Source organism: Poecilia reticulata, linkage group LG22, assembly GCF_000633615.1.
Source record: "Poecilia reticulata strain Guanapo linkage group LG22, Guppy_female_1.0+MT, whole genome shotgun sequence".
NCBI lineage: Eukaryota > Metazoa > Chordata > Actinopteri > Cyprinodontiformes > Poeciliidae > Poecilia > Poecilia reticulata.
The window spans coordinates 7,331,878-7,347,671 of record NC_024352.1 but is presented as its reverse complement, the minus strand read 5'-3'; the positions used below and the strand labels follow the sequence as shown (position 1 = coordinate 7,347,671).

The window sequence follows — 15,794 nt, the reverse complement described above, 5'->3', positions numbered from 1 at the left end:
GTGTGTGTGTGTGTGTGTGTGTGTGTGTGTGTGTGTCAATGCACACACGCACCGGCATTGCCTCAGCACCCTGGATTTTCAGAGTTGGAGGGAGAAACACTTGACTTCCTGTGAGACCAACTAACTTCACCATGCTAGGAGAGGATGAGGAAGTCTCACGATTTCGACTAAAGATAACCGGGATTAAAAGAAGAAAAAAAAAAGGAAGAGAGGGGGACTCGGGTGTCACTAACCTCATCTATGGCTTTCTTATAGCTCTGAAGAATAGCAAAGAGACAGAGGAGCACAGACAGAAAGAGAAGAGCAGGTGAACAGTAGAAAAAATGGAGGAGGAGACGAGTAAAAGCTTCCGAGAGAGGAGATGGAAAATGACAGTGTGTGTCTGTTTCCTGCTGGACTCACTGCAGGTCTGCTGGGTCTGGCTGATTCCCGGCCTTCCTCCTGTTTGGGTTTGACCTCTTCGTTGGCTCCGGGAGGAGTTCTGACCTGCTTGGTCTGGCCTATAAAACCCACACAAAAAAACCCCGAGCTTAAACATCAGCTTACATTAAAGGGTTTTGTTGCAAAGAATTTAGAAGTAAGCTATTGTTAAGAAGAAAAAAAAAACATCTTCTATGGTTTTGCGAGAAACTGAGAATTAGACTTGTTAGCGGTTTCTTTCAACAATAGCTTTCCTCTTGTCGTTCTTCCATAAAGGTCAGGTTTAGGAAACGCACAACTAAAATATGTTCTGTGGACAATTACTCCTTGGCTACTTCCTGCCTGCTTCTCTTTTTCAGAAATGTTCTCTTTTTACAGTCTGTACGTTTACATCAGAGGTTTGCAACACTTACAACCCAGAGGTCACTTCTGTCCTTGGGCTTACTAAATAAAATGTGTTGAAATCCATAAAAGCTACATGACCCTACGAAAACAAAGAGCTTCTCGATTTTACAAATACTAACAGTAAAAATTTTTTTTTTTTTTTTAATTTTAGGTGTCTGAAAATAATAAACTCAAAATCCTACCAGAGAGAACAAACACAATTCTTAAATTTCAAAAGCAGCAGTTTTTGATTTGGAGACTTAAACAGTCTGAACAAACAAAACAAAATTAAAAGATCATTGCGCCATAAATGTTCACTGCACTTACACTACTTTAAACAAGAAAATTAATAAAAATATTTATTTTTTGTTTTTTCTTTGATCAGCAGAAGACGGAAAAAAAAAAGAATAAAAAATCCTGGTACTTATGTGATTTTACAACAGGACCTCGTCATTCATTTCATTCTTGCAAATGTTTTTTTTTTTATTATCTATTTTATTTTATTTTTTTACCAAGCTGTCCCACAGTTCTTAAAGCTTGCATGTTGTTACAAAAATGCAGCGACTTATCTGTGCTTCGTCTTATCACCGCCTCTGTGGCAGACAGAGATCTGAGCATGCTGTGTTCAAACCATCCCTCTGGCCCTGTTTGACACTTCCCCCTGTATCTCCCTCACTCATTTCCTGCCCCGTATCTCTCCGTAGGCCGTGAGCAACACAGGACACATCAGACAAAGCTGATCGAAGCACAGCCGCGACCGACAACATCCTGCTGAAAGCCTCTGAGAGTTAAGTGGATGTTTTGGTTTTCGCTGTTGTTTTCCGTCTGCGTTTTCACAAGAAACCTTACGCTCACGCTAGATTTTCCGTGACCCTCGCCGTGTAGCGTAGATGTGCGCTTGTATGTCTGCTCCTCTTAAATACCTCTCCTCTCGGACGAGCCTCCCTGAGACGAAGGAGAAGACGACGACGACGAGTTCGAGGACGTTCGTTGCAGCATGGCATCGAGGGAAAGCTCAGAGCGGCGCAGATCCGGATTACTGAAAACAGGGGAGGAAGCCGCATGATTGGTTTGCTTCAAACTCAACATCATCAGAAAAAAATCGAATAAAGTCAACGAGGTTTGATGGGTGTCTGATTTCTACCTAATTAAAAGGAACATATTGGCTCTTTTCACGGTAAATATTTTTTGGGGGGTAGCGAAGCCAGTTTTCCGTTTCGGTCTTTACCTGGCCCGTATGAGCTGCGAACCGGAGCGAGGGCCCAGACCCACACCACCATTTGGGGAATTCTTTCTAACAAGGGCTGGAGAGATGGAGGTTGTCCTCTGGGGAACCTGGACAAGTAAAACCACACACACAAAAAAAAACATCACAAGATGCGACAATATCGCTTCTTCTACCGGACAGAAGCTGTAGCAGAATATTTTCACACTTTATCCACATTATAAATAAATACAAACTCCATGTGTTTTATGGGACTTTTATCAACACAATGTAAGATATCATTTTGAAATATGGTAAAAGAAAAAAGAATTACAAACACAAATCAAAAAGGTGCGCTGTGCCATTGTAATAAAACTTCATAAGTTAATACTTTACAGAACAACTTTCACTTTACATCTGCAACACTGAGTATTTAAGATGTCTGCTTGCTTTCCATGCCTCCCTCCTGATGCATCTCCACAGTAAGCAAGCTGCCATTTCACCCTAGGGACAGTGTGTCTGTGTGTGCGTGTGTGTGTGTGTGTGTGCGTGTGTKTGCGTGTGTGTGTGTGTGSGTGTGTGTGCGTGTGTGTGTGTGTGGGTGAAGGCAGCTGCATTTACTCCAAGGAAAAGGAGGCTGTGTACAAATACCTGCACACTTTAAATCTTTATCCTAAAAACGTTTCTACTTTGTGTTGGTCTGTATCATTCCAGAGTTTTTTTTTTTATATAGAGGCTATACATAGGTAGTAACCCGGGGCGGGTCTGGAGAGGTGAGGGATGGAAAAATGCCATATTCAGAATTGATCTATTTAAAAGATTTGTCATTTTTGCATTTAAAACACTACTATGCACGTGTGAAACACCGACTTCATGCTGAATTAGGCAGTCTAGTCTACACTAAGGCTTTTGGCGATGACAATTCATTCACAAACTGCCATTGATTATATATATATATATATATATATATATATATATATATATATATATATATATATATATATATAATTTTTAAGTTTAAAACAAATGTGAGAAAGATCGTAGAATGTGAATCTGTCGTCAGGAATAAGATAGTCTGTCTTTGCTTTTAAGTACAGAACCAAAAAAAACATGATGAAGTGTGAAACATAAGTTAAACAAGAAAAAACACAATTCAAATAAATCAGTACTTCACAAAATTATAAACAAGAATCAGTTATTTTCAGCTTTTAGTAAATAAGGATTACCAACCCTGGGGGGGATATCCTCTTCCCTCAGCCAAGCGGTCCTGTCTCGATCTCGTTCCTCCCTGCTGCTGGTGTGCTGCTGGGGTTCCGGGGTGTCAGAGCTGGGGTCCGAGTTTTGACGGGGCGTCTCGGGCTTCGGTGACGCCACGCCAGCCCCCTCGCTCTGAGACGAGCCCGTCTGGTCTTGGAGAGACGGCGAGCCGGACACGGAGCCGGAGTGGGCCTTGGCGGGAATGAGATGGGCCATCTGAGGCGAAGTCGATGAGCGGAGCGATCGACGGAAAGCATGCCAGTAGAGGAGGTTAACGAGGTGGATGGAAGGAAAGAATAGCAGCAGAATGTAAGTGTACGAAAATGGATTGAAATGGTATTGAATTGAGGCATGGAAAAAAAAACAAAAAGAGAAAATGGGGGCGGGGAGGGAAGAAGAAGAAGACAGAAACGTTAGACAAATTACTAAATCAGATGTTGCACAAAGCTTTTAAAGAAATAATGTAAACAGGGAGCAGCAAGGTGTGTAATTATTTGTATGGGAGCACATGAAACATTTACATGACTCTTTCTGCTCACACGCACCCAGTCACACACACCTGTGGTTCAATGGAGCGGTGGATGGGAGGGGTGCGGGTGGGCTGCATGCCTCCACTGCTGAACGACTCGGAGCGGGGAGGGAGGGAGGGGTCGGAGATGCGGTGGGACACTTTGTGCTGCAGCGCTGGCGAGCTCTGCCTGTTCATCTTAGATCGCTCCTCCACCTGAGACAGGCCACATACTACAGTCACTCGCAGCACAATCAATCATCATGCTTCACCCACCGCTGTTTGTCACCCACCCGTTACCCCATGCACCACCTCTGTAAGCCACGAGACGCTCTTAAAATCCTTCGGTTTTTAAAGGGACGGCATCCAGAAGGTGGGGAACTCAGCCTGGTTTTTCCAGTCTTTAATTACATATCTCACACACACTATGCCTTCAGGAGATTCGTTGCAAGTCTCGTTTTCCTTGTTGCGACCTGCCTTAATGTCAAGACATCGGAGCAGATTTTAATCTCAACCAGAGTTCCAGAGAAACGCTTGTTAAGAGTTATATAAGAGCTTAACTGACAACAGAAATGTAACCTATGTGTCATCCGATTGTTTGGATCTCAATCCAAGCCAACCTAATTTTCTCCCAGTCAAATTCAATTGGATTAAATGAAGCTTTTTTTCATATTCTCTCCAATAGGCATGGGTCTACTTTCCAGGATCAAAAGTTTGAAAAATGTTAAAATTTTATGTTACAGTCATGTTGTGGACGGTGCAAAAAAAACAAAAAAAACATCATCCATTACTCTTTTTAAGCCAACACTATTTTAAAACTACACCTGGCAAATAACTTGCAAAAAAGCCAAATGGAGCACTAACTACCACTTTTATTAGGTTAAACTTTTTTTTTTTTTTACATACAGCATCCAAGCTACCAGCAACAAACCACAAAGCTGGGTTGGTCTACAGCCAATGGATAGCTAATACCAGCTAGCTAGGTTGATAGCCAATAGATTGCCAATACCAGCTAGCTAGATTGATAGCCAATGGATAGCCAATACCAGAGCTACAGCCTCATGCCAAATCTCACTTCACTGGAAGTCAGGCTTGATTGAAAGCTAATTATATCCATAAAATTTGTTACCATGTTTAGATATTTCAATTGAAAATTTCAATCCAATCCAATTTAAATTCTTAATGGAAAAAAACAAAAAACAATCTATCCCTCATAAGTAATCGACTGCATAATAAAATTCTTCAGATTGTTACCAATCTTGGCTTTTCTTCAGCCTCTCATCCTGAGCAAACACAGGCCGCATGCGTCTCGCCCCACATAAGAGCCGAGGAGTAAAAGAGTCTTGTGGCTGACAGAAAAGGTCAACAGTGATCGATCCCCAATCTCCTTTAGCAAGCTTCGTATTCAAACCATGATAAAGAATTCGAATTTGTGCAGGAGCAAGGGTCACAAATGCAAATCCATTTATCAGTACTCTAAGTATCTAAAAATGTTTTTTTTTTTTAAAGAAAAAGAAATGAAAGTATTTTTAGATGCACTACATATCTGTGTGAAAAAGGCAGAAAGCTCCTCTGAGCAGCGTAATCAGATTAGCAGATTATCTGCTGTGCTGCAAGAGTATCTCCAGGGAAAGCTCCCAGCTGCCAAAATCACACCCGGCTACTCTAAACAGGCTACTCTACAGCAGGTTAAAGGCTGAGACATGGCTCGGCAGGGCATAGTTTCAAAACCTTATAGGTAAAAAAGACACGTGGAGAGAAATCGATCCCTTTCTGAGGCTTTTTGAAACTTCACACACAGTTTTATTCACAATAAATGATTAAAAACTGTTATTAAACTTAAATTGCTTCCAGATGCTTTTTCGATGCAGTTAGTTGAGAAGTCAACAAATTCAGAAATGGTCCACACTTGTGTGCGACGTAATCTCTGAACAAATACAGCTGTTCTGTAGGTTTATAAAATAAAACCTGAATGCAAGCGCATACCAGTCGTTTTCACATTTTTGTTTGTCGAAACAAAATACAACCATATTATATATTCACCTTCACAGTTATGAGAGACTTTGTTTTTGTTTAGCTTTTATAAAATCCACCAGAAAAATGCGCCGAGGTTTGTGATTGCAACTTGACAAATTTTGAAAAAGTTACGCCAATAAGTTTTCAAGGCCACTATGCCAAACTGTGTCATTTCTCAAGCCAGCTTATGGGAGTTGGCTATAAGGAAGTAGACGCTCTTTCCCATCTCTCGAGGCGGAACAGCTGCCGAAAATGCAGTTAGCTGTTGGTGTGACAAGTCATTATGAAACTAATAAAAGAAACAACGTTCAGCAATGGAAAAAGGGACACTGGGAAGAAGTCAGTGTTCTTGCTCATCTTTGAAAACAACAAGCAGTGGAGGTTAGTGTAAGGTTGACTGTCCTACAAGAAACCAAGAAATTGCTGTTAGTAGAACAAGAAACAAGCTTTTGGGTAACTTTCCTAAACTCTTTACCCAAAACCTTCTTCCTTCTTCGAAAGATAACAAATAAATAAGGGTATTAATTCTGGACACTGCTGAAACCGAATAAGAAACCACCAAGAAAGGACGGAGAACGGGCTTGTGAAGGATCCGTTCGATTCTGTTCTACAGAGCAAGTCCACCACCAATTGGCCTGCACCAGTCACCAAAGTGGAACCAGTTTAAGTGCTTTACTGACCTAAAAACATACTGGGATGCGTGGGATTTCCTGATGACATCGTGCCCAAATGTGTGTGTAAAGAGGCTCACTGTGGTGAACTTTGGTGATGGGGGGATGAAGGTGAAAGGGGGATTGTAGGGTCGAGGGTAAAAGCTAGCTAGAGATCAGGTCGATTGTCAGCCTACATCTTAAATTCTGCATCTCGCTTCTAAAGCTCAGGTCCAGTTTAGAGCACTTTTCAAAAAAAATATAAAATATATACAGCGTATTTACATTATATTTTACACGTTGTCTGCACATTTCTCTTGGACTTCTACCTTTGGGAAGAATGGTCAGTCTTAGAGAATTCAGAGAGCGCATTTGGAAATTTGAATTTTAAGAAACGAGAGAGGTCAGATCGAGAAAACGTCCATGTGGTGTGAAACGACAACATTAAAGGGTCAAAGAATACATAAATTAATCACCTAAATAGAAATACAAATGTGTGAGTGAGTGAGTGAGTGAGTGAGTGAGTGAGTGAGTGAGTGAGTGAGTGAGTGAGTGAGTGAGTGAGTGAGTGAGTGAGTGAGTGAGTGAGTGNGAGTGAGTGAGTGAGTGAGTGAGTGAGTGAGTGAGTGAGTGAGTGAGTGAGTGAGTGAGTGAGTGAGTGAGTGAGTGAGTGAGTGAGTGAGTGAGCGAGTGAGCGAGTTGACAGGCCTAATTGGGACTCCCAAAGGCGAACTTTGGGGAAGTGCTTTTAGGAGGGCGATTTACACCTAGCATGTTTGTAATGGCTTTAGCAAAGCTTGTGTCCTTAGGAGACGGGAGATTTGTTTTGTGGGCCCTAATGTCTCCAGGAGATGGACTCCTGGACCGTGATTTCGGGGAGAAAGGTGAGTGACAAGGGGAGTTTTGTTTCGATGTGCGAGGAGAGAGGCCTAGCCAAGAAAACGGCGACAACGGAGAAGAGACTTTCAACTGTTCGGTGGAGCGACAACGAGGCAGATTATTGTCTGACTTAAGAAACTGCCCAGGGACAATGAGGTGATTGCCACTGGTGAAGTCGGGGGAGTACGAGTTTCTTTGTCTGCCAAAATTTAAAAAGCCGTGTGCGGGGAAAGAACGCGAAAGGGGATCTACTTCTTCACTGTCCTGGGAAACCAAGCGTGCTCTCAAGTTCTCATGGCTGACAGCATTCTTCAGATTTGAATTGGCATTTTGATGTGGTTTTAAGTGTTGTTGGTTGGAAAAATCGTTCTGCCAGTGCTGCTGTGAATTGCCTGAGGACATGCCAGATGCATTTGTCAGGTGGAAAGGGTGCGAACTGCTTTCAGGGTCTACTTCTATATCTAGTCTACGGCAAGGTGAGTGAACTCTCCGAACGGGGCGGGAACTAACCAATAGGCACGAGTTAGAAGAGGCTCCAGACTGTGGAGTCTGAGTCTGTCCCAAAGCCTCAGGATGAGGCTGAAGAGCTCCAATATTTGAGTCTGCAGATCCAAGTGTCTCTTTGGGCAGTTGCCTGGCTCTTCCCATCTGATTTTCTAAAGGCTCTTTGTCAGCACTGTGTGCTACTGACATACATATTTTGGGGTGCTGTGGAGTTTGGGCCTGTCCTGAAACCTTTGAGTCTGCAGAACTAGCCTGATCTTTGGGTGCCTGCTCGAGTTTCCCTCTCGGATTCTTGAATGCCCCATTGCCAGCATTGTTCTTAATTTGGTTCATAAACTGGTTCTGATTTGTGACCCGTTTATCTTGGGGTATCCAGTCATCTGCTGAAACACATATTTCGGGGATCTTCTTATGGGCTCTTCTAATTGGTTTTTCAGAGACCCTGGGTTCTCCGAAGGATTGACTTCTTTGTGCTTTTTGAGGGACTTTGTTTTCTCTAGAGGGCAGATTTTTAAGTGCTTGTGCAGATGGTTTACCAGGAGCATTTGGCTGCTTCTGGACCTAGGAGTCAAAGTCAAAGTCAAAGCACAGTAAGTAGGAGTACAAGCATTTTCTTTTTATCACGGCAACATTTATTTTGTAACATGAAACGTATGATTAGACAAATCTCCGGGATAAATCATCATCATCATCATACTTCATGTCATAAACACAAAGAACCACTTTCTAAATCCTGCATTCCTGGTTTCCTCTTACCTCCTTAGCCCAGGCAGGCTTGTCATTAGGATGACTGGCATCCTTGAAGTGGTAAAGCGGTTTCTTTTCCGCTTGCCTCCCCTCCTGCTGCTGCTGCTGTTGCTGCTGTTGTAGAGACACCAGGTAGGCTCTCTCCTGCTGGAGCTTCATCTGCAGGAGTTCCGCCTGTCGCTGCTCTATTATCTGCTTACGCTTGTACTCCTAACGAGAGAAAGAAACGGGGACGGATGAAAGACGTGGCATGTTGCTGAAGGGCTAAAAGACAAGGCGGTGGGTTGGTGACAGAGTCACAACACAACAAAATGTCTGGAAATGAGGAATGTAGAATGAAGCAGTTTGGGCTACTTGCAATGCCAGTATTTACACTGGCTGTCAGAAGTTCACATATGCTAATCACTGGTATGAATCTTGTTGAACTGCATGTTAATTTAATGTTTGGGTCCCAAACTCTGCCTGGGGTCTTTCGGCATCGAGTATGCATAACCCACTCATGCATGTGCTCTTTCTGGCTACTCCGTCTTACTCCCATAGTCCAAAAACACGACTGTTCGGCAAACTGCTTATTTGAAGATGACCCCTAAGTATGAGTCTGCTTGCACGGTTGTTTGTCTCTCTCCAGGGTAAACCCTGCCTTTTGCCCAATGACCATTGAGGAAAGGAACCCGTTTATCTCTAAAAGTAAATGTAACGCCATCAGCAATTGAGAGGATGCCAAGCATGAAATAAACCACTGGTCCAAAATTAACACCTTCAAGCAACAGTGAAATTTATACAAGCCAAGTTTATTCCTGAAAAAAGAAATAAAGTTAAATAGTGAAATGAGGCACACATTGAGCTGTTTACCCCAAAATGAGAAGACTCATGCTTGGTGTGAGGAAATCAAAGACTGCACAAGTTGTCAAGCAAGGTGGTTGACAAGCATCTGTTTTATTGCCAGTGGTATCCAAAACTGTGTGAAACACTAAAATAACAGCTGCCTCTCAAATCAGCAGCCAGATGGTTGATAAAGAAACACACCTTCTGGATTTCCTATCAAAAAAATTACCCCAGAATATACATCTAATCTAGCAGGATGTGTTGATGAATCATTCTGAACCTGTGTAGTTTTCAGATAATTACACACATGGTTCAAATGTTGCATTAAAAGGCCAATGTCTGACATTCATGCCAATAATGAGCATATGCCAACTTCTGACCAACATTGTAATTTTCTATCTGAAATTTCCAACGAGTTTGAGGTAATTAAAGACAATTTATATCAGTCTGAAACATTTTTTTTTTTTACAATTTAGAATGAATAAAAGAAGCCAGAAAAGCAAACAAGAGAGAGTTTTGCAGTGGAACGGAAAGCAGTCTGACGACTGACAGCGTAAACATAATAAAAGGTGAGATTCTAGCGATTGGGATAGTTTTCTGGCTTGTGGAGTTCATGCTGGTAGGATATCAGAAGCTCTTTTTCCTTAAAAATACAGAACAGCAAATGTAATTCAATTAAAGGTAAAGATATTATGTGCTGTACAAGAATACTCCATTCTGTGTACTTCCTTTGGGGTAATCCTTCGAGATCCAACCAACTTATCACACATAAACATGCAACAGTTGATTTCAGTAACTCCAAAAGCAAGAATTGGCATTGGTTCACACACATTTGAAGCCAACGAGCTCAGGGGCTCAGAGTGAGGTCTCCCTCACAGTCAGTTTGCTGCGTTCAGCTGTCACCCCGGGTGCATGCAGCGGGGATGGAGATCACACGCCACAGATGAGGAGCTTTAATGGAGGGACTATAGTTTACCAGCAATAATGCCTGTTCTTGTAGGAGCTGCTGCTGGAGAATCTCTAACTGTCTCTGTTCCTCCTCCAGCTGTCTACGGATATACTCCTGAGCAGCATGTTGGCACAGGGAGAAAGACAGAAATTGAAAATCTGGGAAAATAAAAAAAACCCTTACACAGACGGAGCAGGAAGGACCGGGACAGAGAGAGAGAGAGAGAGAGAGAGAGAGAGAGAGAGAGAGAGAGAGAGAGAGAGAGAGAGAGAGAGAGAGAGAAAAAGAAAGGATAATTTCCTGAGGTGGCTTTCGGAGGAGAGATGAGATAAGAGCGGGTCCGGATCAAGTAAAGACGACGATGTCTTCAAACACCTGCAATAACGATGCTAAAAAAAAAAGCCGACAACAGATAAAGGGAGATACGGTTTCAAAGCAGAAAGGACGTGCAAGAGAGCAGCAAAGTAATAAAGACAAAACAGAAAGATACACAGAAAATGATTTAAAAAGGAAGTTACAATTCACAGAGAGGACAGGAAAAAGAGCGACATACGGCTCTGGAAAAAAAAATGAAGAGTCCTCTGCACTGAATCCCATTGAAAACCTCCTGGTTATTCCACAAAAACTCTGAACTCTTCCCGAGTTAAAACATTATTATTGTCGTTTTCTAAATGAACATTAACTTGCTTTCTTTGGATTATTTGAGATCTGAAAGCACTGCATCTGTTTCATTATTTTGGCTATTTCTCATTTTCTGCAAATAAATACAAAAATTTATATTGGAATTTCAGAGACACGTTGTCAGTGGTTCATAGTATAAAAGATAAAAGAATAATGTTCATTTTACTCAAACATTTACCTATGGAGAGTAAAATCAGAGAAACTGATCATTTTAAGTGATCTCTTATTTTTTTTCCAGAGCTGTATATACAGTACCTAGCAAAACAAAAGCATTCAAAAAATTTCCATGATAACCACAAACTTCAATGTATTTTACTATGATTCCACGTGATAGACCAACACAAAGTAATGCAGAATTGTAAATTTATTTATGTTTTTATAATAAACCTCATGTGTGTGAAATAGACCACAAAAAGCAGCATTCTGATCTGGATGGAAATTGAAATGTAGATTTTCAACAGTTTTTTTGAGTTCCCCCCCCCCCCCCAAAAAAAAACTGACATACAAATGTGTTTAGCCCCCTATTATGTATAACCCATAAATTTAACCAAGCCATTTATCTTTATGGATGAGTTAAAAGAAAGCTATAATAAGTCCAGTTTGTCACAAACCAGATGATCTAGTGTGTGGAAAAAAAACAAACCTTGTGCATCACCCAATTCCCTTTGTAAAGTACGGCGGTATCATGCTGTGGGACAGCATATTTTCTTATTTCTTAATGCAGAAATATGAGTTACATGTGATAAGGAGTTGGACACAAGTAAATGCAAAGCAATCCAAGATAAAGATGTAAATATGCGCAATTCCTCAACATAAGCACCACACTTCACAATTATACACAACTTTATGTCGGTCTGTCTCAAAAGTTAATACACTGGAGTTTGGCATTGCTACTTGATATGCATTTGTGCTATTCCAAAATTTTGCACGTCTGATATAAACAGAAGAGAAGCCTCTTGGGGTAGAAGCGTGGTATCTGATGCTTCCAAAACCTCAAGACGGCAAATACAGACCTTCAAATCCACAAAATCGAGCAAACTGGAAGTCAGAAAAGAATCAATTATTAAAAATGTGAACCTGTTCTCTGGCCGCTTGCCTCCTCTCGTCCTCCCTTCGGATCTTCTCCTGTTCCTCAAACCTCTTCCTCAGCTCACGCTCCCTCTGCTGTTGCTGTTGACGCAGAATGGAGTCTCGTGAAGGTTCACATAAAGAACTTTGGGTTCTGTACAGAGTTTTAAAAAAAATGTTTCTAAACAAAAATCCTGGCCAAGAAAAGGTAGAAAACAATATCCCGCCCTTCTGCTGTCGAGGTTCCTTTAAAGCTTCTGTTGACGCATTTTACATTTCATCTAAAAATATGCAATAGTGAAATTTCCAATTAATTTATTGCAAATAGTTCTAGTTTGTAGGCTTTATACCAAAAGCCGGAAACAGAAAGGGAGGAAGGAATCAAGGAAGCAAGGAAAGAAAGAGAAAAAGATAGAAAGACACTAAGAAAAGGAGAAAGGATGCAAGGAAAGAACAGAAATAGGACAGAGAATGATGTACAACCAGGAAGGAAGGACAACATTTTGACAACGGGAGAGAAACTCATTTTGTTTTTCCATTCTAATCCAGAGCTGCAAAAAAAAATGTAATCAAATCATTAACATTTTCCAGAAGCCAAAGGAACCCTGCGCCTTAACAGAAGCTCCAACAATAGATTAAAGTTGGAGTTGTGATCTTTAGGGGCTCTCACACACTGGTGCCCTGGGAGGAATCCACAGAGAGCACAGAGATTAAAGGCTGAGGACTTATCCTCCCATAAGCCTGCTCTCTGGAACTAAAGGAGGGACGCTGGCGGGGAAAAGCCCGCGTGTGAATTTTTCTGCTCTTTTTCCTTCCCTCAACCGAATCGGCTAATTTGCAATACTCAGGACAGAAACAAAGGAGTTAATTTCCAGCACGGTTCAGCTTGAGGGATCAAAGGAGTGATGCGTCTTCGCCGCAGACGGACGCAACCGAGTCGCCCTCTCATCCCAGTCCGTCTTACCTCCTCCAGCCGCCGCCTCTGCTCCTTCTGCTCCTCAATGCGCTTCTGCCGCTCGGCCAGCAGCAAGCGCTTGTGCTCGTCGTTCTGCTTCTGCTCCAGCTGCTGCCGCCGCTGCGCCTCCGAGCGCTCCTTGTTGGCCTGCTGGAGGCGCAAGAAGTCTCGCCTCAAGGTCGACTCCCCCGGGACGTTGATGATGGAGCTGGGGGGGTTGGGGGGGAAAGGCAGCATAGTTTTGAGAGTCAGTGGAAAGAGCTCCCGGGTGTGCGGAGGGGTGAGGCCGCGCAGATGGTTTTGAAAGTGTGTGGATTTGAGGAAAAAAGGCTGACCTTGGTTCGCCTTTATCCCTCTCTTCGTCTTCCTCTTCGCTGCCGCTGTACTCGTACTCGGTCTCGTCTTATGAGAAAAAAGAAAAAGCGGTGCGTGAGAAAAATCGTACATGGTATTCACATTCAGTGATTTGTTTTTTGGGGTGGGGGGATTTTAGATAACAGGATTGACACGAGGAAGGGAATAATTGTGGAGTAGATTTTTTTTTTCGAAAGGTTGACCAGGAAGCAGATCACTTAGTTTCCAGGCTCTTCTTCTCTGCAACTAAACTGTATAAATGGATCGAAAGGACAATGTATTCCTGTATTTAAATTGGATTTTGTTTTTGCAAAATGCTTTGAGGCGACATTTATTGCGAACTGTCATAGTACAAAGGAGCGGAAATGAATTTTTACATGTAAAAAACTAGAAAGTATGGCAGGCATTTGTATCCAATGCCTGCCAATTGTCTTTACAATTCATCTAATTCATAACTGCACAATTGTATCTCAGTATAAACACCAGGATTGCTGAATTTAATGCAGAAATTGATTGCAGACATCAAAAGTGTGAATGGATTAAATCAGACGAGTCAGAAATACTTGAAAGGTTTAAAGTGGTGCATTAATCAGAGATGCAGCCAAAAAGAACAACGGCCACTCTGGAAGCTCCTGACACAAAGGATCATAATTCATGCATGACAGGGTTAAAATTACCCAAAGTAAACCAACTGAATTCAATTGAGAAACATTAGCAAGACTTGAAAAGTGGAGTTCTGACTGAGCTGGAGATATTTTGCAAAAAAGAAACAGACAAACATTTCAGGGACATACAGCTGTAACGAGAACCATTTATAAATTTCCCTCCATTTCACAATGATGCTCTACTTTGTGCTGGTCTGTCACATAACGCTCCAATAAAATAAGTTAAAGTTTGTGGCTGTAATATTACCAAAACACGAAAATCTGAAGGGGTTTGAACTATAAGAAGGTGAGAAAATGTAATAAACAGCAAGAGAGGAAACCCATTTCGTTTCGTGCCGTCGAAGTTCCACTTGAGTCACCCCAACTCATTACCGGCGTCGGCATTCCCACATTCTCATTTGTCTCCGAGGCACTTTTCTTTATTTTTTTCTTTTTACTGAGCTCCTGTGAATAAGAGCGTAAATTGAAGTTTTAACGGGTGTAGCGAGGTGGAGAGCATTAGCCGGAGAGCTCCTTCAGTCCAAAAGGGGCTTTAAGGCATAAACGGTCGTCGAAAGTGCCGAGCTCTTCCTCGCCACAGATCCACATGTGCCTGTTTTCCGGGTGCGACGGCGTGTCAGAGACATTTACAGACTGAAACAGCGGCAGGATGGTTTTACACAAAACCCCCAGTGGAACGCTGTTCTTCGGAGCGGTTAAGGTGGGGCTTTTCTCTGAGTTGAGCTCAAGTAAGATTAGCTTCACACACATATCTGTGACTTTCACCTCTTGCTGCCAACTGAACTGCAGTGGGGCTGTGTGTGAGGCTAAAATTGGACTTCTTAAGAACAACTTGTGTTGTTTCTGATGAATGTCTAAGCTCATTGTGCTCTTGGAATGCGTTTCCTTCTGGCAAAGTGTTCGGCATGCTGGCAGTCACCTTGTCAAAACAAACAAAACAAAAAAAAAACAGGTGTTGAACCTGCCACATATAAACACAACTTCCTGCAGCGATCCTCGCAGATTTATGAGTTGCGTTTAAAATTCTAGTGACCTATGAAGATTGTATCTGTACCATCAGTTAAAAAAGAAAAAAAAAAAAAACAGTTAAGCAACACGTTTGACTATTTGAGCTACAGAATGCGATTCATTCAATGATTGTTTCATTGGTGCAGCCGTGCCTCTGATCTGTCTGGACGGAGCTTGTATGTTTCTAAATTAATTCACAATGCACACATCAGCAAAATTAGAAAGAAAATGAGTGGAAAAAGTTGAAATTTCCTGTGCATTTTCTGTAATCCACAACAAAATTATACATACGCTGCCACTAATGCGGTCCTGCAAAAAGTTATTTATACCTCTGACAGATTTAGATTGAAAATGCGTTTGTTAAGTTTGTTTCTGACTGGAAATGAGACAGATTTGCCTTAAAAGACTGCAAAAATAAAGAAAGCACATATTTATTTTTAAATTACACTACATCACATGCAACTGCGCTACAGCGGTCAGACAGTCTGTTTAAATGCCGACCAGCCTTACTGCCCGTTTCCACTGGTATTTTCATTTTTCTTTGTGGTTAGAGAGTCTCCGTACCATCATCCTAATCTTTAGCTCGCTCTCTACTGGGTTCATGTCAGGACTCTCTGGCTGATTTCATGTAAAATGTAAATATTACCACCAGTGAAAAGAAACATGTTGGTAAAGTTTTTTTAAAAATCTCTCTCTCCCCCGGTGAGGAGAGTTTAATCT

General features: G+C 41.9%; 1 protein-coding gene across 22 annotated transcripts in view; it reads right to left on the bottom strand.

Annotated features, from left to right (window-relative positions):
- Positions 1-15,794, bottom strand: part of tnika (TRAF2 and NCK interacting kinase a) — a 66,530-nt gene that overhangs the window by 12,512 nt on the left and 38,224 nt on the right. For 3 of the 22 annotated variants that reach the window (XM_008399186.2, XM_008399187.2, XM_008399188.2), the window contains exons 11-22: positions 13,383-13,449; positions 13,057-13,255; positions 12,102-12,194; positions 10,371-10,457; positions 8,579-8,779; positions 7,829-8,383; positions 3,825-3,989; positions 3,239-3,481; positions 2,033-2,139; positions 1,728-1,843; positions 403-500; positions 234-257 (exon numbers count right to left, since the gene is read on the bottom strand). In XM_008399186.2, coding sequence (XP_008397408.1) covers positions 234-257; positions 403-500; positions 1,728-1,843; positions 2,033-2,139; positions 3,239-3,481; positions 3,825-3,989; positions 7,829-8,383; positions 8,579-8,779; positions 10,371-10,457; positions 12,102-12,194; positions 13,057-13,255; positions 13,383-13,449 — 1,955 coding nt within the window. The remainder of the gene's footprint in view (positions 1-233; positions 258-402; positions 501-1,727; positions 1,844-2,032; positions 2,140-3,238; positions 3,482-3,824; positions 3,990-7,828; positions 8,384-8,578; positions 8,780-10,370; positions 10,458-12,101; positions 12,195-13,056; positions 13,256-13,382; positions 13,450-15,794) is intronic. The other 19 variants (XM_008399189.2, XM_008399190.2, XM_008399191.2 and 16 more) reach the window with 10 other exon arrangements.